This window comes from Drosophila navojoa, chromosome X (genome assembly GCF_054131105.1).
Source record: "Drosophila navojoa isolate 15081-1374.11 chromosome X, UAZ_NAV_1.0, whole genome shotgun sequence".
NCBI classification, from domain to species: Eukaryota; Metazoa; Arthropoda; class Insecta; order Diptera; family Drosophilidae; genus Drosophila; species Drosophila navojoa.
This window is the reverse complement of record NC_142895.1, coordinates 3,435,284-3,461,296: the sequence shown is the minus strand read 5'-3', so window position 1 is coordinate 3,461,296 and position 26,013 is coordinate 3,435,284. Positions and strand designations below refer to the sequence as shown.

The window sequence follows — 26,013 nt, the reverse complement described above, 5'->3', positions numbered from 1 at the left end:
GTTTAGTTAACGCATCGACGTGTCTTTGCCTAGCCAAGCAATTACGTCAATTACTTTTGCTCCGCTTCAGGCGAGCCCCGGCGGCTGTTAGTGGAGGCAATTGTCGGGCCACTTGGGGCGTCTCGATGCCATTGTCGAATCCGTATAATCTGCAATCTTCAATGCTCAAATCGGCGACCTCGTGCCACGGCACAGCGCAGCGCAGCGACCCAAAATCGATTGCGTAATGCTCAGCGAGACGTTGCCAAGGTCGAACGAGAGTTAATTTCACCAAGCGAAAGCAAAGGGCGAGTGATTTGATCAAAGTCTTTCTTTCTTTATAACGAATGTAAGAACAAAAGCAATAACAATAGGTAACAACTTAACTTCTAACTAGATTATATTGATGGGTCGGTGCCATGTACAGATAGCGCGGGGGCTTCTGCTCCGCCTGATCCATGCCGATGAGCGGGGAGGCAACGACAGCCGCTGCTTGCGGATAGCCGGGAGCATAGAAAGGTGGCTCCGATTGCTTCAGCTGCCCCACCTGCTGCGGTCGCTGCTCCACTTGCTCCACTTGCTCCACATCGTTGCTGTAGCCCGCAAAGGGCGAGGGTCTAAAGGGCAACGTAAACTGCTGTCCCGCCGTCCGCAGCTGAACTCCCAGCAGAATGGGTCTTCGAACAGCCGTCGGCGCTTGTGCCTGGCCAGCCTCAAGCGGAAAGGTCTGCGGACCCGTATAGCCCAGACTCAGCTGTTGGACATCCAGTTCTTGTGTGTGCACCGGCACCAGGGGCCGCCAGGGCGTTGCATATAGCCAGCTGTGATAGTAGAAGGGCGGCGATTGCGCCTCGACCAGCCAGAGCAGGAGAAGCGCCACGCCAGTTGGCCCGCTGAGGGCGCGCATTGTGTTCAAGTTGTGAGGCGTGTCTGCAGCGAGGCATGTGACCGAGCCCACTTAAATAGCCTATGAGCCGGCTGTAATGCGATCCAGGTGAGAGATGGGAAGTGCGAAATGGAAATGGCAATGGAAATAGAAATAGATATGGATACGGCTACGGCTACGGCTACGGCTACGGATATGGATATGGATATGGGCTTGGCTCGAGAGAGCTGAGGGCAAGGCTGAGCTCAACGACAGTCCGTTCAATGCACTTCCTCATTGCATCATCGGCAATGGGTAAAAGTCGACCTAGGAAGGAAAGAAGAAGAAAATGGATGGCATAGGAATAATAGATTGAAGATATGGATGTGCGGGAAATGTGGAAATCGAAAATGAAAGGGTAGAGCTTGCTGGGTGAGTTCAGATATTTGAAGAGGATTCCGCTGTCCTCACATCTTCAGCTCCCTCTCTCTCTCTCCCTCTCTCTCTCTCTCTCTCTCCTCAGTCTTCTTTGTCTCTTCATAATAGGCCTATTCAAACCAACTCAAAGCCTATTTTCGACGCTTGTGTAAAACGTGTCGCAAGACCCGAAAGAGAAAAAAAAAAACAATTTGTTAGGCCAATGATAATGGTAATGATTATTATAATCATAATGAGCGAGTTAACAATCCATGGAAATGGAATTGGAATTCCAATTGGGCGGATAGGCGGTGGGTGGGTGTGCCCATCGAGCCATTTGCATGCCCTGTCTTGGGCTACAGCTACTATATAGCATGTACACACACTCCAAATGGGTTCCACTAGCTCAACTAAGAGTTATACGAATTGAACAATCGATAATTATCGATTCATGTGCAGAATTGATAGGTTACACAAGTTAAATGTTAGAGTTATCTGAGATCCTGCTCATACGTCGATAACTATCGACTGTTTAATAGAGGGTATCTGTGCGTCGTGCACTCCCTGTCTCTCCCTCCAGCCAACTGATTGAGTTTGACGCAAATCGTTTCAATTTAAGCGCTTGACGCCCGATGTTTAGGTCTTGCATAATATCTATACAGATATTCAGCAAATCTCTGATGGACTTTCTCCCATTGAACCACATTTTCATTAGGCTAAACACAAATGATCTATAAACGTTTTGATTGGATCTGTCTGGTTTCCTGGCATTTTGCTGCTGCAGTTGCTCCAGTTGCAGCTGCTCAAAGTTGAAAGTTTTGCATTTGTGGACCAGGAGCGGCTTGGCGCCCTTACTGGGCGCAAGTATAGACTTATGATATATAGACCTAGAATCATAATCTAGTATTAATACTATATATGTGTGTCTATTGATAATTATTTTCACTGGGAGCCTTTTTAAAGGTATAGCAAGAGGGAGCTTTGTTTACTCATTCATCGCCCCGCTGCTCTATCGGGCCCAATAATGTGCAGCTCCCCTGATCCGCTCCTGTTTGGCTGCGATTGCGGCTGTGGGTGTTAAATGTTTGATTTTGTTTGTTTTACCTTCACTTTTGCTCTCCTTCTCTCGCACACGCTCTGCGCCGCTTGCTCTCTCTCGCACTCTCCCGCTTTCCCGCTCTCCTACTCTCTCCCTGTCTGCCCTTTCTTCGCATTACAAAGCACGTGCAACAATTGGAAGTAATTTGCATAACGGAAGCGAGAAAAAAATGATTAAATTACAAAAATTTAATAAAAAATAACCCAAAAAAATAAAAAACGTTTTCAACGCGTGCGTTTTTCAGCTTATTTAGCTAAAAAAAAAATTAAAATAAAATAACGCCCAGCTTAAAATTAAATTTAATTCGCTTATTCAAATAGATTTGAATTCAACTTAAGCCAAATTCCAAGTTCACAAATTACACAACTCCCGCAATTAGCGGCAAGAATTTGGAGTCTGATGCGGAAACCCGAGTGCTCCGCATGAAAATGTTGCGCTGAGAAAATGTTGCCGTAAACAACGAGCATAATCAAATTAGCTGCGATTATTTATGGCTCTGCTTAAAGCCATGCTCAAGGTCACACAACCAAGCTCAAGCCAAAGCTCAAGCTGTGCGTGCCCAGAGTTTTCCATCCACATCATTCATGCCGTCGAGAGCGAATGCGACTGACCAAAACCAGTTGGGAATTCTAAACGAAATTTCAGACTTTCTTCACAACGAATTGAACAACGATTTCTACCAAAATTTCATTGATCTCTTGAAATATTTGATGATTTTAGATATGTGGATTACTTGTGGAATACAGACTAGATTTTCCACGCCCCTATGGACGAATATATACATATATACATATATACCATTTTTTTGTATATATCAAATTATATCGAATTTCAAGTGTCTCATATCAGTGGATAATAATATAATCCATTCACTTTATAAAGTTTTTTTTTTTTTATTGAATTGAATTTATTTATTTGGTTTTGTATTCATTAAAAAATGTTCTCATGTGATGAAAAAAATAAACAAAGATAAGTATGTATATACCTTATAGCTATAGAAATGCAACTGCCTAAACCATTTGAGAATTCTTAAAGAAATTTTGAATATTTGTTAAATAAATCTCAACTTAGGCTCTTTAAGTAGAATATCTTTATTTTATTCACATATTAATACTCTTGTAAATATTCAAATTAAATATGTCTATATTTTAATAATATTAAAAAAAAAAATCAATAAAAAAAAAATATAGAGACGCTTGATGAAATACGAAAAATGCATTTGGAAGCCAAATGCAAATGTTTTCATTGCGTTGGGCTGGAGCAGCTCCAATCTATAAAACTTGCAGAGCTCAAATGGGTGTGGGGAGAGGGGTGGGAGTGATGGAGTGTGGAGCAGGAAGTGGAGCTGGGTGCATTGGAGGGGTATACTTAGTAGTAGGGCGCCAGAAACTCGCGACTTGGCTGCGCTACGTGGGCGTTTTGTGTGTGGGCGTGGTCATGGAAAGAGCTCAACTGCTGTGAGTAGTCGAAATGATGATGCACCTGTGGCAGCAACTGTTGCTGCTGCTGTTGCTGTTGTATCAGCAACTGTTGCTGTTGCTGTTGCTGTTGTATCAGCAACTGTTGCTGTTGCTGTTGCTCTTGCTCATAGTAGCTAGTCTGCTGCTGTTGCGGCTGCGGCTTTGCCTCCTGCTCGTACCACTCCCTGTGCACGCTGTAGCTGGGCGGCAGCTCGTACGAATGCGATTGCATTTGCAAATAGCTGGACGAGGGCTGTGCGAAGGGCTGTCGCTGATAGCGTTCGGGCAGCGCCTGGCCAATCAGCTGAGCACCTCGCTGACCAGACTCCAGACGGCGATCATGCTGCGCGCCAGCAGATAGACCGACAGCTTGCCCAAACTGAGCAGCTGCTGCAGCAGCAGCAGCACCTGAATTATCGGCGGCAAATTGAAAATTATTCATATTCAACTGCTGCTGAGGCTGATGCTGTTGATGCTGCTGATGTTGCTGTTGACGCTGTTCCATCGGTGCACGCTCATAGTATTCCATGCGGTAGGGTCCATGGTAATCGGAAATGCTGTTGCTGCTGCTGCTGCTGCTGCTGCTGATGCTGTTGCCGCTGCTGTCGTAGGTGTGCTCGAAGGGGAGCTGCTGAGCGGGCTGCTGCACAGGATTGGGCTGCCAATGGCCGGTGGTGGTGATGGCCTCAGTGGTTAGCTCGCTGGCCGGTGGCAGGTATTTGTGAGCGGGTCCATTATAGCGATAGCCATTGCCGTGCCCGGCGCTGGCCAGAGCAGGCCCAGCGCTCAGCGGCTGTATGCCATGGACAACGGCCAGGCTGGGCGTGCAGGCTAGCAGAGCTGTCAAGGCGATGCCCCAAATACCCTGTCAAATGGCAAAGAGTTATATCCGCTCCACGGCACGCGCATGCAACGCGTCTAACTACTCACAGTGCTCGGCTTCATATTGTCTGTATCCTTTTGGTCTGGTCTGGTGCTTGCTGAATGCTGCGTAAACAATGGCTAGACAAGCGAGTGCGACAATAGTTTTTATAGTGCTGTGAATTTATCATCAATGGTCAAGATTTGACTGAGTGTGTGTGAGTGAGCAATTGAATCACGCTTTGTTACTACAAAGTGTGTCACAAAAACAATAACAATAGCAACGAAATTAATTATTTATACGTTTGGGTATCTGCGTGTCTGCTTAATCGCAATGTGTGCTGCAGATTTTCGCTTTATTTCTCGTGTAACTACGCGACAATTTGGCGTCTACTGCTTGGCCATGACCGTGGCAGACGTGTGAAATGGCTTTCTTTCTTGCCATTCAAGACATTTGCATTTGGCCCATTTGTAGCCGGAAATGCAACAGCCAACAACAATTGCGCTAGCAACTGCATTTCATTTCATTCAGTTAGAATTCAAACATCGATAACGATTACTTTGCCAGCTTAACGACAAGATTCACATGCGTGGGCAGCACTTTTACTTTTCAATTTTTGTTTTCTTTCCTTTTTTCTTCGGCGTGCGTAAAGACGTTACACAATCGTAATCGATGATTTTTAAATGATAGGCGCGTGGGTGAACTATAATTGGTGCAACATATAACTAACAATAGCTACAACAACAACCACAATTTCAAGTGGACCAGCAAAATATTTCAATGCCAAACTCATTGCGGCAGCGCCTACTTTATATACATGCATATGTATAGAAAGTTTCTAAGCCCCCTGATTGAAGTGGTAATGGAAAAATCAATAAAATCAATAGCTGGTAGTGGTGTGGCTGTAACAAATGGCATATAATATATTAATGCCATCACATGTGTATATTCATGCTAAATAAAACCGTTCTGGCTGATTAGACAAATAATATTCAAACCCAATTTAAAATTTCCCAATTGCCAAAATATTTCCTTTGCTGGTATTTTTGCTTTTTGGCGTTTTATGCATAAAATAATACCAAATTATCGATTGACAAATGGGGCTAATTTATGCTATGCTGTCATGTTTTAGTATTTTACACAACAATTTTTTACAACATTTGTTCAAACGCTACATCATTTAGTTATTGTATAGATTTTCCTTGCTCAACACCTCATTCATTTTCATTTACGTTCAAACACAATACAAACAAGCACAACAGAAAAACACCAAACACGTATCGATATGAGCAATATCGCGTTCCAAAATAAGCAGCGATACCTTGGAAAGTATCGTCTTGAAGTTATCGCTAAAGTTTACCTATCGATGTACATCTTTTTTACATGCTAACTACATTGCTGTGAAGTCGCCGCTTTGAAAGCGTTTACGGGAAGAAGTGCAAATTAAAAATAAAATTTTCAATAAGTGCAAGTGTATAGCCCAAGTAAGTACAACTATTTTTAATTAAAAAGGCTGCTCTACATAAAGGAGGTAGCGTGGTTTTTATTTTGTTTTTTTATAATGCTGGCCACGGCTTGGAAATATGTACATATAAAATTTTTTTCACCGCGAAGACTAGCTGTGCGCTCGTGTGTGTGTGTGTGTGCCGTCAATTTATGTGTTGGTGTAATTTTTTTTTCTGTTAGACTCTTGGTGCCGCTTCCACGCAATAGTTTTACATTTGCGCCCCATTTGAATGTAGTTGTGTCATAAATTTGTTAATTTAGTGTTTTAAAACGCCACAAGTGTACAGAGGGGCATACATATAGTGGTATGTACCAACACATATCCACACACACTCACACATGCACACAAACAAACACAAATTCAAAGTGTAAGAAAAAGAGAGTGCGAGGAGGCGCGCGTGTGTAAGAGGAGAGGAGTAACGCATACATGCGCAAAAGTGCAATCGGCGTTGTTTCTAAGCCCGAAAGGCAGCAGCAGCAGCCACAGTAACAGCAGCCGAATTTGATTACCTCTTCAGTTCTAGCTGCCGCTGGCGTTGCTGCTGCATTCCATTCGGTTGCGGTCGTCGCGACACGCCGTCTGGTCGTTCGCTAAACTGGCACGGTGCACGAGGCCCAGCCTTGGCCTAGGCCCAGGCCCAGGCCAGTCCCCGGATGTGTGTTCGTGAGTCCCGGATGCCGAGCAATCGAGCAATTGAGCTCGAGACATGAGCGACGACGAGCACACACGAAGCCTTGCAAAATGGCTTCAACGTACATAAAATGCCTGCACTCGACTCTGTCCTGTCACAGTGACGTCCGAACAACAAAGCACATCAGTCTTGCATCGCATCGAGCCGAAGCACTTCGTTCTTGCAGCTCGGCTGCAGATTGAAACAATTTTCAGGGCACACTTTGTTTTTCACATTCATTTTATTTTCCAATTGTGATTTGTCAGTGTCGGTCTACATTTGCACTTAGGAATTGTTTCATTTCATTGTGACCATTTCATGAGAGACATTGAAAACGAAATCGTTGTAGATTGTAGATTTCAGGCCACAAGAAAGCTATACAAAACGTGCAGGAAAATATAAAAGTTGATATATTCTATATATATATTCAAGGTGGGTTCAACATTGATTTGAAATCATGCCCAAACCGGACAATAAACAGCAAAGGGCGAAATATAAAGAAGAAGACGACGACGAAGAAGGATCATCAGATATTGAAGAAAAAGTAAGTGGCGAAAATTTCCAAAATCACACACATTCATGCATACATACATATATGTACAACTATAAATGTTTTTATTTTCATACCCAATAGGATTCAGAGGATGTAGTGCTGGAACGTGATAGCCAGGAGGATGGCGAGGAAATGGATGCGTCCAGCGATGATGATGACGGGACTGGTGGCAATGCTGAGACTGGTGGCAATGACGACAGTGATGAGGACGACGATGAGGACGATAATGAAAACGATAACGAAAACGAAGACGACGATGAAGAGGACGACGAGGAAGACGACGAAGAAGAGGACGACAAAACAGAGGATGAAGACCCTGCTGATAAGAAACAATCGACCGTTACAGATATTAAGAACAATCAGAACTCGAACATGCAGCAGCAGGCAAGTTCCCAGAATATGGAAGATTCGTCGGATGAATCGTCGGAAGACGAAGAAGCATACAAACTTCGACAGCAGAAGAAACGACAGCTGCAACAACAACTCCAAGAAAAACAACTGCAACGTCAACAGTTGCTACAGAAACAACTGCAAAGGCAGCAACAACAACAACAGCAGCAGCAACAACAACAGCAGCAGCAGCAGCAGCAACAACAACAACAACAGCAGCAGCAGCAGAAACAACACAACCAACATAAGCAGCAAATACAGCATCGCCAACAGCCACAGATGCAACATCGTCAACAACAACAACAGCAGCAGAACAAACAGAGCAACACCAGCGGAACTGCGGCATCAGCCACTGCCGCCGCCAACGCTGCTGAGGATCGCACAAGCGCTACGAATCTGATCATAAACTATTTACCACAGGATATGACAGATCGTGAGTTATTCGCTTTATTCAGCAGTTGCGGCCCCATCAATACATGCAAAATTATGCGTGACTATAAGGTGAGCCAAGGGAGTCAACGATGTGGCTACGCTCGGTGGCAGCAGTGGGTGGGGGTGGCAAAGTAGCTGCACATCAAATAATGTGTACCTGGTGCCTAGTGCCCGGGCCATTGTCTATGCTTGTCCTTCTCACACATTGTTATACACACACACACACACGCATGCACACGCATGCACTTCATTGCATACAAAAAAAAAAAAAAAAAAAAACAGAAACTAATAATTTTCCATCTCCTTTTTACAGACGGGATACAGTTTTGGCTACGGCTTCGTTGATTACAGCTCGGAGGCTGACTCTGAGGAGGCAATTCAAAGATTTAATGGATTTTATGTGCGTAATAAGCGCTTGAAGGTGCGTCCAACTGCAACACAAAAAAAAGAAAAACACAATCATTCAGTTATTGAATTGAAATGTTGTTTAGTTTTGTATAATTGATTTAGATGCAAATGAATGCTAATGAAATGTGTGTTCTCCTCTTAGGTTTCATATGCACGACCTGGCGGGCAATCGATCAAGGACACCAACCTGTACGTGATCAATCTGTCCCGCAACATTAACGATGATCAGCTGGATAGAATATTTTCGCCATACGGTCTGATCGTCCAAAGTAACATCTTGCGGGATAAACTAACCGGTCGTCCACGAGGCGTAGCATTTGTACGGTAAGCCACATACGATAATATGCAGATGCTCCATATATGTATATATATAATACATAGATATTATAATTGTAATCTATACACACATCATAATTGTATTGTTCTTTATTATTGTATTGTTGTATTGATGAAAAGTTTTCTTATTGACTTATATACTGTCAAATATTTGCATATTTAGATTATAGAGATTAGGATATTTGCAAACAATGAGATTTCAGTAAATAAATAATAGTTTAGTATTGCCCTTATGCCCAAGCAAGTTGCTCATCAATCAGTTAATCAATTATACCAAAAGTTTGTAACAGTAGCACTCCTCTTCTTGGTTTACCATTCCTTAAATTCTTTGAATCAGGCATTACTACATAAACTATATCTGTTCCGATTCCGATAAAGCTAAAAGTCTATCTATCCTTAAGTCTAAATGCATTGATCTCATGGACTGAATGAGCTAAAGATTAGAGCATGCACCACTTGACTTTCTTTCAACTAATCAATAATGAAAACAAATATGCATATCTATTAAGTCTCCTCTATGTGTCTAGCTACAAAATCAGATTCAAATAGTCGTACACCTCCCGAACAACCAACAAAAGTTGACTCATCTGGCTGGCAGGCAGTAAATTCATCAATTCTTTCGCCTTATTCTTTGCTATTCGTATACTCATGCTCTGTTTATTTCCATCCATGCAGTTATAATAAGCGCGAGGAAGCACAGGAAGCCATCAAGGCGCTCAACAACACCGTGCCGGAGGGCGGCTCACAGCCGATTTGGGTGCGCCTGGCTGAGGAGCATGGCAAGGCAAAGGCTGCACAGTTTATGTCGCAAATTGGCGGTGGTCCGCATATGGGACAGCAGCCACCGCTGCCGCATCACATGGGCGGTCATATGCAGCAGCAGCAGGTGCCGCATCATCCACAGCAGATGCACCACCAACAGCAGCAGCAGCACCATCAGCAGCACCATCCACAACACCATCATCATCAGCAGCAACAGCATCATCATCATCAGCAACATCACAGTTTGCCACCACCGCCACACCATCACATGCAACAGTTGCATCATCATCCGCACGGAGGTGGCGGCGGAATGGGTGTCGGTGTCGGCGTTGGCGTTGGTGTCGGTGTCGGTGTCGGTCTCCCACAGCCGATGCATGGCGTTGGCGGGGTTGTCGGCGGCGGCGTCGGCGGCTATCACCACAATATGGCACACAGAGGTAGATCAAATAGAACAACACGATCTCAAAAACCGCATCCATATAACCATGCACAGAAATTTATTTAAATCAAAATTAATTTCTTTACACAATATTAGCTGCATCACACAGGTGAAGTGTTCATGCTGCCATTGCCAATCACTATAATGCCAATGCCCCGACCACAAGCAGAGCGGCTGCAGCAGCAGCAGCAGCAGCAGCAGCGTCGTTGCCTGCCGTTGCTCCGCCACCAGCAACATCAGCAGCAGCAACGCTAGCTGTGCGTCGGCAGAAGCGTTGCAGTTGTAACTGCACCGGCTCCCACGTCGTCGGCAGCAGCAGCAGCAGCAACAGCACCAACAACAGCCACAGCCACAACGGCAACGGCGGCGGCGGCGGCGGCGGCACTGGCCAACAACAACCCAACAACAACAGCACTGGCAGCATCAACAACAACAACAACAGTAACTTCAAATACAGTAATTCAACTATCACCACAACAACAACAGCAACAACAACCTCATCATCAGCAGCATCAGCATCTGCAACAACAGCAACAACAAACACTAATACAACAACAACAACAACAAGAACAACAATTTTTACATTAGACAGCAATAGCAATGCATCGACAGCAGTTACAACAACAGCAGCAACTGCTGCAGCTGCAGCACTAACTACAACAAGTGCAACGATGAATATTAAAGCAGCAGACGAAGCTGTAACGGTAACACAAACAACAGCTTCACCTGTAACAACAGCAACTACTATCACAATAACTGCAACAGTGACAACAACTACTGTTGCAACAGCAACAGCCAGAACAACTTTGGCAACAACAACAGCAAGCACAAGTGATACAAACGAATACAGAAATTCCACCGCCAACATATATTCTGGACTACAACAGCAACGATTCCGACAACAACAGACACCACAACAATGGCCACAACAACGGCCACAGCAATCCCATCGACAACAATTTTCACAGCAACAGCAGCAGCATCGACAGCAATACTTGCCGCAGCAACAACGACAGCAATATCTTCCGCAGCAACAGCGACGCCAGCTAAATGCTTTACGGCAACATCAACAATTGCCGCAACGACAGCGACAGTCACAGTTGCATCCGGATCAAACTCCACCCGAAGAGCTGTACGAGCGTTTGCAACAATTATTTGTTCCGCAGGAACAATTGCCGCAACGGCAACAACAACAATTGCCACAGCAGCAGCAAGAATTGTCGCAAGAAGAAGAAGTATTTATGCCACTGGAACAATTGCCGCAACAACAGCAACATGAATTGTTTGTTCCAGAGCAACAATTGTTTGTTACACAGCAACAATTGTCGCAGCACCAACAATTGTTTGTTCCACAACAGCAACTGTTACAGCCAAGCGGATGGCAAATGGTAACCCAGGAAATGCTGCCACAACAACAATTGCTGCAACAGGTATTGCCAATGCAACAGCACCAACAGCTGCTGCTGCAACAGGACTTGGAACAGCTGCCACAACAACTAGAGCAAATGCTGCAACTGCAACAACCCATGCAACCTGAACCTGAACCGTTCCATGAGCACCAATTTCCTCAACAACAACAACTAACACCACCAACGTTACCAGAGGAACAGCTTCCACCTCAATCACCACCACCACCACAATCCATCCAGCTGCTGCCTGTGCCCGCCTGCGCTTTGCGGCCCGTTTACGCACTGGATAGCAATGGCTATTTGGTTCCCACACCCTATGCCCTAGTTCCCGCCCAGTTCGTGCCCCAAGCGTGGCCAACAACAACAACGACGACGACTACAACCACAACAACAACAACCACTGCGATGTATGGCGGTTACTATAATTACGCGAACGCAAGCATTGTGAATAGCTTTGTTAACTATGATCACGATGCGAGTCAGATGTGTGCAATGGGCATGGTCTATGTCGAATACAAATGTGCCTCACCCGGCGAGGTGGCGGTAACAGCGGCCGCCGCAGCAGCAGCTGCTGCTGCCTTAGCGCAGACGCAGGCGGCAGCCTATGCGATCGCGCAGGCGCATACACAGGCGCATGCGCATGCGCGGGCACAGGCAGAGGCGCGGGCGAGAGTGCAAGCAGAAGCGGCAGCAGAAGAGGAGTCACAGACCGAAACTGATGAAGAAGAGCGAACAGAAGCAGAAGAGGAAGAGGAAGAGGAAGCGGACGACGTGGCAGAAGCCGGAAGTGAGACAATACCAGAAACAGAGGCAGAGTCAAGAGCAGAGGATGAGCTAGAAGGAGAAGTGCAAAAGGAAACGGAAACTGAGAATGCTGCGACAGAAGTCGTAGATGGGACAACGGCTGAGGAAAAGTTGCAATAAAATAGTGTCACACGTGAAGACACTAAGTAAACAGAGATACCTGTATATATATATATATATGTAAAAGGAAGTCGGGCGAAGAAATTTCAAGTGCAAATAGTGATTATTTTCTATGTGTCTAGTATAAGGATTGTTGTTATAGTTGTTGCTGTAATTGTTGTTTGTGTTGAAACCAAAATGAATCTAAATGCTGAATGTAAGGAAAACCAAACTATAGAAATACGATACAGATTATATATACAGATACGAATACTTATATATGAAGATATATACATATATATATACCTTCAAATATATATATATATTTAGATATATATAAATATACATTGACATAAGAGAATGCAAAACAATGTCAAGAAATGGAAATGAACTAAATGAAAACATTTTACAAGATGTGGCTGTAATAAGAGATACGCCTGGAATGAAGGGCATGTGAAACCAATTCATATATATATATATATAAATGTGTATATTTATATATCTATTTAACCACATATGTGTGTGTATATATATATACATTGAACTATATATATATATATCGGAATGTGTGTATATCAAGAAACTGAACTCAATATAGCAATTGGCAAGAAGCGAGAAGCCAGAGGATCAGAAGAGCAGAAAAAACAGAATACACACAAGATAGATAAACTGAATGCAAAGCAAATACGTTTACACACGAGCTTAAAAGATAATGTATAGACACACACACATACACACTTACACACATATACACTTACACACACACACACACATAATTACACACACTTATTTTGATATTGTTTAGCAATTGATATAAAAATTTATAATTTTGTTGAAATTCAGCTAACTAAAACGAATTTTGTTTTGTAGCAAATGTGCGCACCTGGCTGTAAAATTGTGAAAGCCCAACACACACACACACACACAACCACACACAAACACAAAGACGAATAGGAACACACACATACACGCATACCAATTGCTATGAATTTGTATGGAAAAAACGACAAAAAATAAAAAATGCAATTTCGAATGCAAAAAAAACCAACTAGAGTAAAACTGTTAAATATAATTATACATCTATATATATATATATATATATATATATATATATATATACATATATTTATGTATGCACGTATTTAAATTATTGTATATACATCAATATATATTATTATATATAGAGATATTGATTTATTTTGATGTACGCAAATACTATATATATATATATATACACATATAGAAATGTCTATATATATGTATATACAAAAAAGGATTTTTAACAAATGCTGATCCTGATCGATGAATTTGAACTTACGAATTTGTTAAGAAGGTGAGCAGACAGCAATTCTATATATATATATATACACATATATATAAGTAGAAATAAAACCAACCTAAATTTGATGAGAGGTGTAAAAATTTGATATACTGACTATTTTTTTTTTTTTTTTTGAATTATTTAAAAACTAGTCTAATAGCATTAAAACAAATAGTTAAGATCCTTTTTTTTTTCAAAAATCCCAGACTAAATTTTAATAAAAAATTAATAATAAAAAACGAAAAACTACGGAAAAATAAAAAAAACTGTAAGCAACAAAAATTTATAAATAAGGCTTTAAAACAACTATTGTACATAGAACGAACTTTTTATACCAAAATGGAGGCGAGAGAACAAAATGGCGTCCGCATAGCGCATACAAATGAGCGAGACAGCAAGCATGGATAAAAAGAGTTAGCTAGATATACATATATATATATATATATATATATATATATATATATATATATATATATATATATGTATATATATTAGAAAGAAATATACATACATAATGGTAGTCATGTCAATGGGGTTTACAAAAGAACTAAGTAATAGGTACTTCATTGCTTGTACCTCTCTAAGTGTAATTAATGTATGTTATATGAACTTGGATAATAAGCAAAGCAAATTTTTTTTTTCCCTATATCTATATATATATATATATTTATTTATATATATATATATTGTGCATAGGCAAAATTTGTAATTAGCAGCGGCTGCATAGAACAAGATGAACTTTCTACAGGTTATATATATATATACATATATGCAATATGTAATTGTATACAATACACTTTATTTACAAGCGAATATTGATGTCCCTATAGCAAAGGAAGGAAAACTTTGTTTTCTATTCGAATGCAAACATGACAAGATTTGATGTATGTATTCTTTTGCATGTGTCAAAACGAAACCTACTAAAAGTATGTGTAATAAATGTGTTTCAAGCAACAAACTAAACAACAAATTTTCTTATTCGATGCTTTTCATAATGAAGTTTGGTTATCTCCTTTTAAAATTTCGCGCACATTGCGCGCTGTTATGTTAAGTAACATAGACATAATCTGTTGATAACAGGCCAGTCAGTGCTGCCACTCAATCGTTGCGTGCATATGGGCACACTGTCAGCCAGTGGAAAATACCGTGTGGAAAATACCAGCACACATTCCAATAAAGGCAATTAACGAAGGCAACTAACGCAACGAAAGAGAAAAAAACAATAGCAGGACCAGCAAACACAAAACTATAAACGTGACTGGATTTTGACGGCTATATAATATATGCGCGAGTGCTAGGCTAATAACAGACGCAGCGAGTGCGTTCAATAGGAGACAACGCAACGCAGTCCGTCGGCTAGACGAGGGCCAACAACATATTTTTGCCAATGCCTCTGAAAACAGAATACGCAATAAAAAACTGTGCGCTGACGACCTTGCCTATTTTGTGAAAAACGGCGGGACAATCGGAATACAATCCCAATTTACCATAGGAGGACAATTGCCATCCAATTGCATCGGGAATCATAACGATAACGATTACGAAGACGACGACGACAAATTCACACATTGATAAACACCGCTGTTGCTGCCGCTGCTGCATCCCAAGATGCCACAGTCGAGGGCCGCTGCCGCTGAGGCGGCCGCTGCTTCCAACTCCGGCGCCCAGCCGCTTGTCAAGATTGGCCACTATCTGCTGGGAGCGACGCTCGGCACAGGCACCTTTGGCAAGGTGAAGATCGGCGAGCATCAGATCACACGGCTGAAGGTCGCCGTCAAGATTCTCAATCGTCAAAAGATCAAGAGCCTCGATGTGGTGTCCAAAATCAAACGTGAAATCCAAAACTTGAAACTCTTCCGGCATCCGCACATCATCAAGCTATACCAGGTGAGTAATATACCCCAATCCCATTCCACCCACTCCTTGCCGTTTACTCTAAAACTGTAACGTCAGGTGGACTCTCGCAAACTGTTTTGCTCTTAAGCATTGACTCTCCAACTGTAACGCCAAAATATCCTTAGAGCTGTAAATGTCGATAGTCTTCAAACTGTGATCTGGGAATTTAGTACATTAGCAGTTCGCTTAAAACTGTACTTAGAAATAGCTTCTAAAACTGTAAAAGTTACGCGTTAAGCAGAGAGGAATAAGGAAATGTGCGTAAAATGTTTGATCATGCATGGCTTCCCAACTGTAACGCTTGTATCGACAGATCGGCTTCATATTGTCAACGACTCTTAAACTGTAGCCGCTGGAATATACATAAATACATGTTTATCAAGAAAATGAAATGTTATCAGAATTCTAAAAGCTGTGGAAAATAATTAGCTGGAAGTAAACAAATCTGAGGCAATTAATTTTCGAAGCAAAGAGCATATTTTCTTTCATTTATGAATGGAATCGAATCTGACACTTGATTTAACAGCTTGTTTAATTTTCCATTTTAGAGTTTGTAATCAATTTGTAAATATGTATGTATATATGGCATAAATAATAACAGTGAATATTAGCTATTGATATTCTCATTAATTATATACATATTTATATGTATATGCTTTATATATATGTAGATAGACTGAATTGTTTGGGCAATTGAGTAGAGGCCTGACTGTCAGTGATAGTCAGCGATTGATGGTGATTGACAGTGAGTTTACATATTGATTGACTTAGCTTTCATTGAAAAACTGATTGATTGGATGGTTGCTTGACTGATTCAATTTACTAATGATAGCAAGCTTCGTCCCAGAATCCCATGTGTTTCAGTGATTCCAATCTGATCTCTCTCTCTCTCTCACACACACTTTCTACTTATCTAGGTCATCTCCACACCATCGGATATATTCATGATCATGGAATATGTGAGCGGCGGAGAGCTATTCGATTATATTGTTAAGCATGGCAAGCTGCAGGAGCATCAGGCGCGTCGCTTCTTCCAGCAGATCATATCGGGCGTGGACTACTGCCACAGGCACATGATAGTGCATCGAGATCTGAAGCCAGAGAATTTGCTGCTCGATCACAATATGCACGTGAAGATCGCCGACTTTGGCCTGTCCAACATGATGCTCGACGGCGAGTTCTTGCGCACGTCTTGCGGCTCACCGAACTATGCGGCGCCCGAAGTGATATCGGGCAAACTGTATGCCGGACCGGAGGTGGACATCTGGTCATGTGGTGTCATCCTGTACGCGCTGCTCTGCGGCACACTGCCGTTCGATGATGAGCATGTGCCGTCGCTGTTTCGCAAAATCAAATCGGGCATCTTTCCCATACCGGAGTACCTGAACAAGCAGGTGGTGAATCTGGTGTGCCAGATGCTGCAGGTGGATCCGCTGAAGCGTGCCACCATCGAGGAGATCAAGAAGCACGAGTGGTTCCAGAAGGATCTGCCCGCCTATCTCTTCCCCTCGTCCATTGAGCAGGACTCGAACGTCATCGACACGTACGCCGTGGCCGAGGTCTGCACCAAGTTCGGCGTCAAGGAGTCCGAGGTGCACAACTCCCTGCTCAGTGGCGATCCGCACGACCAGCTGGCCATCGCCTACCATCTGATCATTGACAACAAGCGCTTTGCGGACGATGCGGCCACTCAGATAAGTGAGATTAACAATTTCTTTGTGGCCGGCTCGCCGCCACCACCCTCGGCCCATTCGCCGCATGAGCAGCGCTCGGGTGGCCAGGAGTCGGGCGCACAGGGAGGCGGCGCCACTGTCACCATCGGTGGCGGCACAGCGGCCAGCTCTGGCACAGCCACGCCCAGCGGCCTGGGAAGCAGTGCTACGCCCACCATACGACCACATCCCGAACGCATTGCCCCAATGCGTGAACGCCAGCTGGCCATGTCCGTGCAGAATACGGGCGGAGCCGCCTTCCCGGAGAAGACAGCACGCGGCGGTACACCGATCAAGCGTGCCAAATGGCATCTGGGCATACGATCGCAGAGCAAGCCGAACGACATCATGCTCGAGGTGTATCGCGCCATGAAGGCCCTCAACTACGAGTGGAAGATCATCAATCCGTATCATGTGCGTGTCCGGCGCCAGAACGTGAAGACTGGCAAATATTCAAAGATGTCGCTGCAGCTCTACCAGGTGGATCCCAAGAGCTATCTGCTCGATTTCAAATCACTGACCAACGACGAGGTCGAACAGGGCGACGATGTGATCATGGAGAGCCTAACGCCGCCGCCATTGAGTGTTGGTGGCACGATGCCAGTGCAGCCCACTGGACATCATACGATGGAGTTCTTCGAGATGTGCGCCGCACTCATCATACAGCTGGCGCGCTAACGGCCACGCCTACCCAAAAAAAAAAAAAGGAAAGAAAATTTGTTTAAAATACACAAACGCCTACACAATTATGAGATATGGCAAATGCAAGGGAAGAGTGCGAGAGTCAGAGAGACAGAGAAAGAGAGAGAGAGAGAGAAAGAGAGAGAGAGAGAGAGAGAAAGAGAGAGAGAGAGAGCGAGCGAAAGCGAGATTTGTAGCTTTGCCATGTTAATATATTATTATTATTATTATTATATATATAAATATATATCCCTCTAATCCCCCCTTTACCTGCCTACCCCGCAACTCCCCAAAACCTAGCAAATTGTTAAGCAAAGCAAAACCAAAATTTTTCATGTTGATAATGCTTAAGTTTGTTCGTTTTTATTTTTTTTTAATATATTTTGTATTTCTTTTTGTCAATTTTACATTTGATCTATATTAATATATACATACATTGTAATAACTACTGTATCAAAAGTCAACAACGACACACACACACACAAATTGTATTCAAGGTGTTTTCCCACTCCCCGTACTTCTGCTAGATGTGGCCCAAGGCACAGCTAAAGTTACACAAATGCAAACAGCAAATTTGTTACTCTAACTGTAATAAGATAAGAGATGAAAAGTGCAACAAAATATATATACAATATACAATATTTCCATACGAATACATCTATCTATATGTACATTAGAGCATGAGCTGCCTGCAAATCGGATTCGATTATTTTGCATCTCTTTTTTATTTGTATAAATAATATTGGTAGTATTCCTTATAGTACCCATTAACTATATGGTGCATATAGTATCTGACAGATACTTTCATCGCATATTCGAGATGCTAAAATATATATATATATATATCTAAAATCTATATAATATATATATATATATAAATATATAGGCACATTGGAAATAGCAAAATAAGTTTTTCAAGCCTGAGTTCTATCTTTTAGATATATACAGAATAGATATATACAGAACAAACCCCATAGACGGGTTATTTGAAACGAACTATCCTGAGTTTAGAAACTTATAGAAATCTCGTCGTAAAGCAGTTCTTTAAAAATTGTAGCATATTTACAAGTCTTTCAATGATTCTATATCCATCGAGTGCATACATATGTATATATATATATATAAACTGAGAGTTTCATGGCCATAACTAACAGAAGCTTTGGCTACTTTTGACTGTACAAGATTTATTGAGCATTGCTTAATGGCTAAGTTTTCGTTAGACATGTTCTCATTATCAATTCATCAATCAATCGCATCATTATCATAATTACTATAGTGTGGTGTATGGAGTATGGTGTGTGTGCCCTGCCGTAAACCCCGCCATGCCGCGACGTGCCGTACCGTGCACCAATTAAATTCATAAGGCCGCAAATACAATATATTATCTTAAAACAAAAAAGATGCTGCTGCTGCTGCTGCTGCTCCAATTGGAGCTCTACTGATTCTTCTGCTGCTGCTTGCGCTTTAGTTTGTCGATAAGCGTCTCTATGCTGTTGGCGTCCACCAGGCCAATGAACTTGTCTACAACGACGCCGTTGCGAAAGGCCAGAACCGCTGGCACGGCCTTCACCTCGAACGTTTCCACCAAATCCAAATTGGCCTCTACATCGATAATGGCTAAATCGATTTCATTCGAGTTCTCCAACAGCTCCAACATCTTGGGTGTCAGTATTTTGCATGGATCGCACCATTCCGCATGGAAATTCACTATCACCGGATTGTCGCTGTTGATGACCTGCGAACAGATAAAAAGAAAACAAAGTTTAGATTTCAAAAAGAAAAAACTAACAACAGAAACAAACCTTTCACATTTTATGTATTTATGTATTTTGGCTAGTCAATTCGAGTGGTTCTACCTTATTTGCATACACGCGCATACGTACAAGCCAAGCTAAGTGCGGGGCAAGAGTAGACTAGCAAATACCCTGTATTACATGACTATACATAATATACCAAATTTAAGTAATTTTACAATACAAATATTCCAGACGGTACTTTATTTTCGCCTAATAAATAAAATACCATTTTGGGATATTTGTCGGCGATGTGGCAACTACTTATGAATTTGTGAAAAGGTACAATTTTTGGTACATTTGCGATGTCCAACGAGTCGACACTGTTGCCAGCAATTTGTTTACAGGGTATCATATTGTATACGGCGCGCACAAATAGCCGAAATGCGTCATGGGTTACGGCCGGGACTGCTCACGTACGCCAAATAGGCAACAACCAGTCAAATAAAGCATTGCATAATGCTACAGCAACACTTGCATCCATATGCTTATGTATGCATATGTGTGAGTGTGTGTGTGTGTGTGTGTGCAAGTGTATACAAATGTAAATAGAGGCAGTTGGTTGCTGTGGCTCACCTTTTGATCAAACTCGTAGTGATCCTTTATCACCAGCTTTTTGTAGTGCATCTGTGATTGTGAGAGGTATTTCTGTGTGGCTTTGGCCGCCTGTGGCGCTATCCGTTGACAGCTACTCTGGGCACTGCTGTTGATAAGACAACAGGCCGCCAGGCGTGGCGCAATTCCCTCCGCTGCGATTTTTAGCATTGTTATTATTGTTGTATTGCAATGTGTGTTTGTTGTAAAAGAGGTGCTAACGGCGTGTTTTCTCTTATGTGGACTCGAGCTATAGTCCTGGTCCGAGATTTTCAAGATGCAGCGATAAGATAAATAAATGTCCAATTATTCACCTCTGTTTTTCTTTATGTCTGCAGGCGGTGGAGCGGGTGGCTATTCGACTGTCTGGCATGGCTATTTGCGTACCGAGTGCTGCCAGATGGCTTAACAATACTATTTTAATGCACATGGAAGCGCAGCATTTTTCGAAATGCAAATTAATAAAATCAAATCAGCAAATATTTTAATAAAAATAACAAAATTATATTAAAAAGTGTCAATTACTATGAAAAAAAGATTTATGTCACCCAAATTTCGTGGAATTTGTGTTAGAGAACTGACTGGTTGTGTGGCTTAAAATAAATGTGGCCACCCCAAATTTCTGCATTTGACAGCACTTGTCTGCAGCTTTCAAATTTCAACAACATTTACCTATGTGCATTAGAAATGATGTTTACTCAGATAGCATATATAATAAGGAAAATATAAACATAAGTATGCGTGCTGATTAATTTTAATTAGCATCGGCAAAGAAACAATGGCCCAGATGCCATGTACATTGCCCATACATTTTAATGGGCGTAGTAAGAATTAGTAACGGTAAATGTTTGTGTTTAATTAGGCTCGCATAGACGTTGACTTTTTGATATTATCTGGCAGGTGATGGACGTTTTATCTGACTTTTGGGGTAGTTCGTTTGAAGCAGTCGCCAAAACAAGTTGGATCGAATATGAACGTGAGCAAGATCTACGCCAGCTACCTGGAAAGCAAACTGATTGGCGTCCAAGCGGAGGACGCCAATCAATATGTGGTCCGTGCACTGAAGCACGTCATCCAGGATGTGTTCGCACAGCTGAGTGCGACGCTTATAATAACACTGGCCACCAGCGATGCACAGATGGACAAGTGGTTCGGGAATGTGGTGGGCAATTTGGCCAGCACTTGGAACTCAGTCTCCGTGCAGATGCTCCATGTGAATCACTTGCCTCATGTGCCGGGGCGCAAGTATTGCAATCTACTGCTGGTGGACTCCTATAAGGCGTTGCTGTGAGGGACAGTAGATGCAGTGCCCACCGGATCTATATATTTACGTGTATCTTAATCCCTTCCAGCTCCACGCAAATCACCGAGGATAACGCGGACAGTGATGATCACGAGTACTATTTCATCTTTCTGCAGGCGCGCGATGCACTGATTCCGGCGGAGCTGCAGCAAATCCTGAACCATTGCCTGAACAACTTTTGGCTGCACTGCAATGTGATGGTGCAGACGGCCCAGATGGAGGTGCTCATCTATAGCTATTATCCGTACACGTCGCAACGTTGTCAATCTGCACAGCCGCAGCTGGTGAATCGTTTCGATGGCCAGCGCATGATCCATGCGCCCATGTTTCCGCACAAGCTGCGCCAGCTGCATCAGTGCCCGCTCACTGTGGTCGTCTGGAACGCGCCGCCCTTTGTCGAACTCAAGTGGGACGAACGGGCGGGGCAGATGGACGCCATTGGCTTCGAGGTTACGCTGATTAAGCAACTGGCCCGGCATCTCAATTGCACTTTGATCTGGCACAATGTGACGCTCGAGACGGTGGCCACCTACCAGAAGAACTGGGGCGATGAAAGTCAACCGATGAGTCCACTAGAGCTGGTGCGTTAGAGGATTAGCTACTGCTGGACTTCATTAACTCTCTCCTCTTTCTCTCTCTCTCTTCCTATCTCTGTCTCAGTTGATGAAGCGACATGCCAACATGAGCGTGGGTAACTTTCGGAAGACGGCTGGCCGCAATGACAAGCTTACCTCGCCCGTGGCTCACTACTATGCCCCACTGGTGGCCACCGTGGCCATCAAGCACTTTCAGTTTGGCCAGCTCACCTTGCTGTATTTTCCATTCCAGAGCTGCGTTTGGCTGTTGCTGCTGGTGGCTCTGATCCTGCATGGCCTGATCTATATGTGGCGCTGGCGTCCCATTGGGCTGCAGGTGCTGGAGCTGCTGCTGGGCGTTACGTTGGTGCGTCTGCCACGCTCCTGGCTGCAGCGTGTCATCTATGCGCACTGGCTCTATGGCAGCATTCCGTTGCGTGTGGTCTACCAATCGCTGCTATTCCATTTCATACGCCTGCAGCTGTTCGAGACGCTGCCGTATTCGTTTGAGCAGCTCTTGGCTAGCAATTTCCGTGGCATGTGTAGCTCGAACATTTTAAGCATGCTGCGCGAGATGCCACAGGTGGCGCACAATTATGACAGCTACATTAGCATCCCGTCGCCCTACGATGAAGCAGTGCTGGATGCACTGCATCAAATGGGCGATGGTCGGTATTTTGCCATCACCGGCCTGGACCCTTCCGTTGCCCATTTGACGGCAACGAATCGCCAGAGAAGCTACCACATTCTCTCCCAGTTTATCAATCTGCAGCAGGTGGTCATCTATATGCCCAAGCACACGTATTTCAAGGAACTGTTCAATGACATGTTGCGCAACCTCGATGCCAGTGGCTGCATTGACTTTTGGCGCCGCGACGCCTTCGCCGAATACAGTCGCCGAACGCTGCAGCAGCGCAGTCTGTTCCAGCTGCAGGACGATCAGCAAGAGCAGCGACAAAACGAGCAGCTGCGCCAGCTAATCGGTATATACAGCCTGATGGGTACTCTCTACGCTGTCTCCATGCTGGTTTTTTGCGCTGAACTCCTTTGCCATCGGCTGACCAAGCGAAAGACGGAGCGACGTTTGCTTTAAGGCACAAACTTTTATAAATGAAAAATGTATGCAATTGAAAGTACTTAAATTTCACGATCTGGCAGCACTCATGCTGAACTAAACGTCAAGCAGGAGGCTCAAATGAATGCAAGTGTACTAAATGTACTGAAATTTCTTAAATTAGGCTACAAGAAGCCTAGGCATTGATAATCTACCGTTAACCACATACCTCCATATTCATTATGAAATGTGTACACCACAAATAAATTGAATAAATCCCGCCTCTCTTTGGGCTGTCAGTATTTTCTTCAATATTAGCACTAGAATAATTTTTTTTAAGTTTTGGCAGCACTAAAACCGTTTGAGCCTTGAGCTGACTGCGCTTGGACTGCAAATGCAATTTACGATAGAGCAGAATAACTGTTAAGTGAACTAAATTGAATGCAATGTATCAAATGAAGGCAAACAAAAAGGCAAAATGAAGAGAAAACTAAACAAAAGCCAAGTATAAACAATATGAGCAGCAACTTTTTCAATGCAATATTCATTAATCATAAACCACTTAAAGCTCAATTAATGAGAAAAGACAAACAAAACTTTGGCCAAAGCTTTTTTGCCTCAGCTGCGTGTTCAACGCCATTGCTAGAACCAGTTAAACTTCAGCATCGGCCCGAAAATGAACATTTCACAGTTGTTTCAGTCGTATCAGGACTTGTCCGGCCAGCAGATGAACCAAATCAATGAGTATGTGGCGCAAGCTCTGCTGCACGTGGTCCACATTCACATTATGAGCGTGACGCCGTCGCTGGTGCTGACCCTCTGCTGCCGCAACAATCATACGTGCAACTTCTACAGCGAGATGATGAGCGTACTCTTTCGAGACTGGGGCATAGCCCCGCTCCAGATAGTCACCGTGGAACAGGGCATGCTGCGAAAATTCATCCCGGGTCGCCGGCACTACAATCTCATCTTCACGGACTCCTATGCGGCCTTTGCCGAGATCGAAGTGGAGGCCTACTCCAAGGAGTACAACTACAACGAGTACTATTACATCTTTCTGCAAGCGCGCGATCGGCTGCTGCTGAGCGAGATGCATCGCATCTTCGAGCATTGCTGGCGCCACCAGCTCATCAATTGCAACGTTCAGGTGCAGCGCGCCAATGGAGATATTCTGCTTTACACGTACCTGCCATTCGGGCCCGAGAGCTGTGCAGATACGACGCCCCAGCTGATCAATCGGTACAACGGCAGTCACATGCTAAATCCTCAGCTCTTTCCCCGCAAGCTGAACAATTTCTTCGGATGTCCATTGCGTGCAGGTCTATTGCACTTACCGCCGTACATCTAGCTAGACGGATCTGGACCGGATGCGCGGATTACTGGCGGCATTGAAGGTCGTCTCTTGCTGACGTTTATTGAAAGGTTCAACTTAAGCATCCAAGTGCAACAGTGGACCAGCGCAACTGGAACGGGATTCCAGATCAACCGATTGCTCCAGATGGTAAATTTTCATGTTGCTAGCTATAGCCGTCTTTTCTTCTCATTATCTTTGTTCTTATAGCTACACAGTAACCAAGCGGATTTAAGCGTCGGTGGCATCCGCCAGACGGTGGAGCGCAGCACATTGGGCACATCGACCCACAATTATCTGCAGACAAGCGTCCGCTTTGGCGTCCTGGGCACCAGCTACGAGCTGACCTCGTTGGACATAATATTCTTTCCATTTCGCACATCGCTTTGGCTGGGGATTGGCGTTGTTTTCGCCCTTTCGCTCCTGATACACCTGACAATGAATCGACTATTGGCGCTTAGGCATCAGGGCTGCCTTGTGCTCAATGTGCTTCTGGTTTTCGTGGGCATGCCTATGGCAGTTTTTCCGCGCTCGATCGCGAAACGAGTGCACTGCATCATGTTGATTCTCTACACGTTGCTCATACGCACCATGTACCAGGGCATGCTTTACCATTTGATACGCACACGCATGCTGAACCGGCTGCCCCAGTCCCTCGAAGAGGTCGTGGCGCACAACTACGAGGTTGTGCTGTCAAGTGGAATCAGTGATGTGCTCTCTGAAATACCCGTTATGCAGCAGATGCTATTCCATGTGGTCGATGGCGACGGATCCCTGATGTATCCTCTGCATTACTTAGTGCAAAACCCACGGGGCCAGAGGCAGGTGGGAGCCGCTACGCTCGAGACCTTTCTCTTGTTCAATCAGTTGAGTGCCAAAACCCAAACGCAACAACAGGAGATAAATCAGTTCGAGATCATGAGTCAGGATGTGATATACATGCAGATGACAATGTACCTAAGGAAGCACTCCTTTCTAATCGACGCCTTCAACGAGGAGATTATGTGGATGCGCTCCGGGGGACTGCTGGCAGTCTGGGAACGCTGGGAACTGGACGAAATCTATTTGCGAGACGTGCATTCCACCACCCATAGAATATTCGGACTCCATGAGCTCTACATTATATTTGTGCTAATGCTAATTGGATTAATGTTTAGTACACTTCTTTTTTGCCTGGAGCTGATCTCATTACGCTTTCCTCGATTTCAGCGTTGGCTTCTAGCTGAATAAAAGCTTTGTATG

General features: G+C 43.7%; 8 protein-coding genes across 9 annotated transcripts; 5 read left to right on the top strand and 3 right to left on the bottom strand.

Annotated features, from left to right (window-relative positions):
- Window positions 1-361: 361 nt before the first annotated feature.
- On the bottom strand, window positions 362-886 carry LOC149090528 (uncharacterized). The gene has a single exon (XM_089263517.1). It carries the CDS (start codon window positions 884-886, stop codon window positions 362-364), a length of 525 nt encoding a protein of 174 aa, XP_089119643.1.
- A 2,674-nt stretch (window positions 887-3,560) lies between these two features.
- On the bottom strand, window positions 3,561-5,475 carry LOC149090527 (uncharacterized). The gene is made up of 2 exons (XM_089264554.1): window positions 4,751-5,475; window positions 3,561-4,685 (listed from the first exon to the last, which is right to left on the bottom strand). The coding sequence occupies exons 1-2, from the start codon at window positions 4,763-4,765 to the stop codon at window positions 3,729-3,731; spliced, it is 972 nt and encodes a 323-aa protein (XP_089120680.1). The 5' UTR covers window positions 4,766-5,475; the 3' UTR covers window positions 3,561-3,728.
- Window positions 5,476-5,905: 430 nt separating this feature from the next.
- ssx (sister-of-Sex-lethal) lies at window positions 5,906-10,936 on the top strand. Of its 2 annotated transcripts, XM_018108336.3 has the most exons (7): window positions 5,906-6,166; window positions 7,292-7,403; window positions 7,494-8,303; window positions 8,548-8,655; window positions 8,785-8,966; window positions 9,654-10,177; window positions 10,276-10,936. In XM_018108336.3, the coding sequence occupies exons 2-7, from the start codon at window positions 7,317-7,319 to the stop codon at window positions 10,290-10,292; spliced, it is 1,728 nt and encodes a 575-aa protein (XP_017963825.2). In that variant the 5' UTR covers window positions 5,906-6,166; window positions 7,292-7,316; the 3' UTR covers window positions 10,293-10,936. The 2 variants fall into 2 exon arrangements, with proteins under 2 accessions (XP_017963825.2, XP_089121141.1); XM_089265015.1 differs by having other exon boundaries at window positions 9,654-10,936.
- On the top strand, window positions 10,850-15,035 carry LOC149090526 (uncharacterized). Its single transcript, XM_089265016.1, has one exon. The coding sequence runs from the start codon at window positions 10,851-10,853 to the stop codon at window positions 12,510-12,512; it is 1,662 nt and encodes a 553-aa protein (XP_089121142.1). The 5' UTR covers window position 10,850; the 3' UTR covers window positions 12,513-15,035.
- AMPKalpha (AMP-activated protein kinase alpha subunit) lies at window positions 14,971-19,480 on the top strand. Its single transcript, XM_018108323.3, has 2 exons — window positions 14,971-15,699; window positions 16,626-19,480. Exons 1-2 carry the CDS (start codon window positions 15,421-15,423, stop codon window positions 18,096-18,098), a joined length of 1,752 nt encoding a protein of 583 aa, XP_017963812.1. The 5' UTR covers window positions 14,971-15,420; the 3' UTR covers window positions 18,099-19,480.
- Window positions 19,235-20,874, bottom strand: LOC108656310 (uncharacterized). Its single transcript, XM_018108338.3, has 2 exons — window positions 20,471-20,874; window positions 19,235-19,836 (listed from the first exon to the last, which is right to left on the bottom strand). Exons 1-2 carry the CDS (start codon window positions 20,657-20,659, stop codon window positions 19,537-19,539), a joined length of 489 nt encoding a protein of 162 aa, XP_017963827.1. The 5' UTR covers window positions 20,660-20,874; the 3' UTR covers window positions 19,235-19,536.
- A 443-nt stretch (window positions 20,875-21,317) lies between these two features.
- Window positions 21,318-23,592, top strand: Ir7f (Ionotropic receptor 7f). The gene is made up of 3 exons (XM_089263903.1): window positions 21,318-21,775; window positions 21,841-22,372; window positions 22,452-23,592. Exons 1-3 carry the CDS (start codon window positions 21,459-21,461, stop codon window positions 23,457-23,459), a joined length of 1,857 nt encoding a protein of 618 aa, XP_089120029.1. The 5' UTR covers window positions 21,318-21,458; the 3' UTR covers window positions 23,460-23,592.
- Window positions 23,593-24,096: 504 nt separating this feature from the next.
- LOC108655579 (uncharacterized) lies at window positions 24,097-26,009 on the top strand. The gene is made up of 3 exons (XM_030389192.2): window positions 24,097-24,735; window positions 24,769-24,921; window positions 24,982-26,009. The coding sequence occupies exons 1-3, from the start codon at window positions 24,097-24,099 to the stop codon at window positions 25,999-26,001; spliced, it is 1,812 nt and encodes a 603-aa protein (XP_030245052.2). The 3' UTR covers window positions 26,002-26,009.
- The last annotated feature ends 4 nt before the right edge of the window (window positions 26,010-26,013 follow it).

What these genes read in the sequence shown, in the direction of transcription:
- LOC108656310 (XM_018108338.3), bottom strand. Translation starts at nt 20,659, where the DNA reads ATGCTAAAAATCGCAGCGGAGGGAATTGCGCCACGCCTGGCGGCCTGT. An exon ending in ACTACGAGTTTGATCAAAAG is followed by an intron (nt 19,837 to 20,470) that starts GTGAGCCACAGC and finishes ATCTGTTCGCAG; the next exon opens with GTCATCAACAGCGACAATCC.
- ssx (XM_089265015.1), top strand. Translation starts at nt 7,317, where the DNA reads ATGCCCAAACCGGACAATAAACAGCAAAGGGCGAAATATAAAGAAGAA. An exon ending in AAATTATGCGTGACTATAAG is followed by an intron (nt 8,304 to 8,547) that starts GTGAGCCAAGGG and finishes TCCTTTTTACAG; the next exon opens with ACGGGATACAGTTTTGGCTA. An exon ending in CGAGGCGTAGCATTTGTACG is followed by an intron (nt 8,967 to 9,653) that starts GTAAGCCACATA and finishes CCATCCATGCAG; the next exon opens with TTATAATAAGCGCGAGGAAG.
- LOC149090528 (XM_089263517.1), bottom strand. Translation starts at nt 886, where the DNA reads ATGCGCGCCCTCAGCGGGCCAACTGGCGTGGCGCTTCTCCTGCTCTGG.
- Ir7f (XM_089263903.1), top strand. Translation starts at nt 21,459, where the DNA reads ATGAACGTGAGCAAGATCTACGCCAGCTACCTGGAAAGCAAACTGATT. An exon ending in GACTCCTATAAGGCGTTGCT is followed by an intron (nt 21,776 to 21,840) that starts GTGAGGGACAGT and finishes AATCCCTTCCAG; the next exon opens with CTCCACGCAAATCACCGAGG. An exon ending in CGATGAGTCCACTAGAGCTG is followed by an intron (nt 22,373 to 22,451) that starts GTGCGTTAGAGG and finishes TCTCTGTCTCAG; the next exon opens with TTGATGAAGCGACATGCCAA.
- AMPKalpha (XM_018108323.3), top strand. Translation starts at nt 15,421, where the DNA reads ATGCCACAGTCGAGGGCCGCTGCCGCTGAGGCGGCCGCTGCTTCCAAC. An exon ending in ACATCATCAAGCTATACCAG is followed by an intron (nt 15,700 to 16,625) that starts GTGAGTAATATA and finishes CTACTTATCTAG; the next exon opens with GTCATCTCCACACCATCGGA.
- LOC108655579 (XM_030389192.2), top strand. Translation starts at nt 24,097, where the DNA reads ATGAACATTTCACAGTTGTTTCAGTCGTATCAGGACTTGTCCGGCCAG. An exon ending in TCTTCGGATGTCCATTGCGT is followed by an intron (nt 24,736 to 24,768) that starts GCAGGTCTATTG and finishes CCGTACATCTAG; the next exon opens with CTAGACGGATCTGGACCGGA. An exon ending in TCAACCGATTGCTCCAGATG is followed by an intron (nt 24,922 to 24,981) that starts GTAAATTTTCAT and finishes TTGTTCTTATAG; the next exon opens with CTACACAGTAACCAAGCGGA.
- LOC149090526 (XM_089265016.1), top strand. Translation starts at nt 10,851, where the DNA reads ATGAATATTAAAGCAGCAGACGAAGCTGTAACGGTAACACAAACAACA.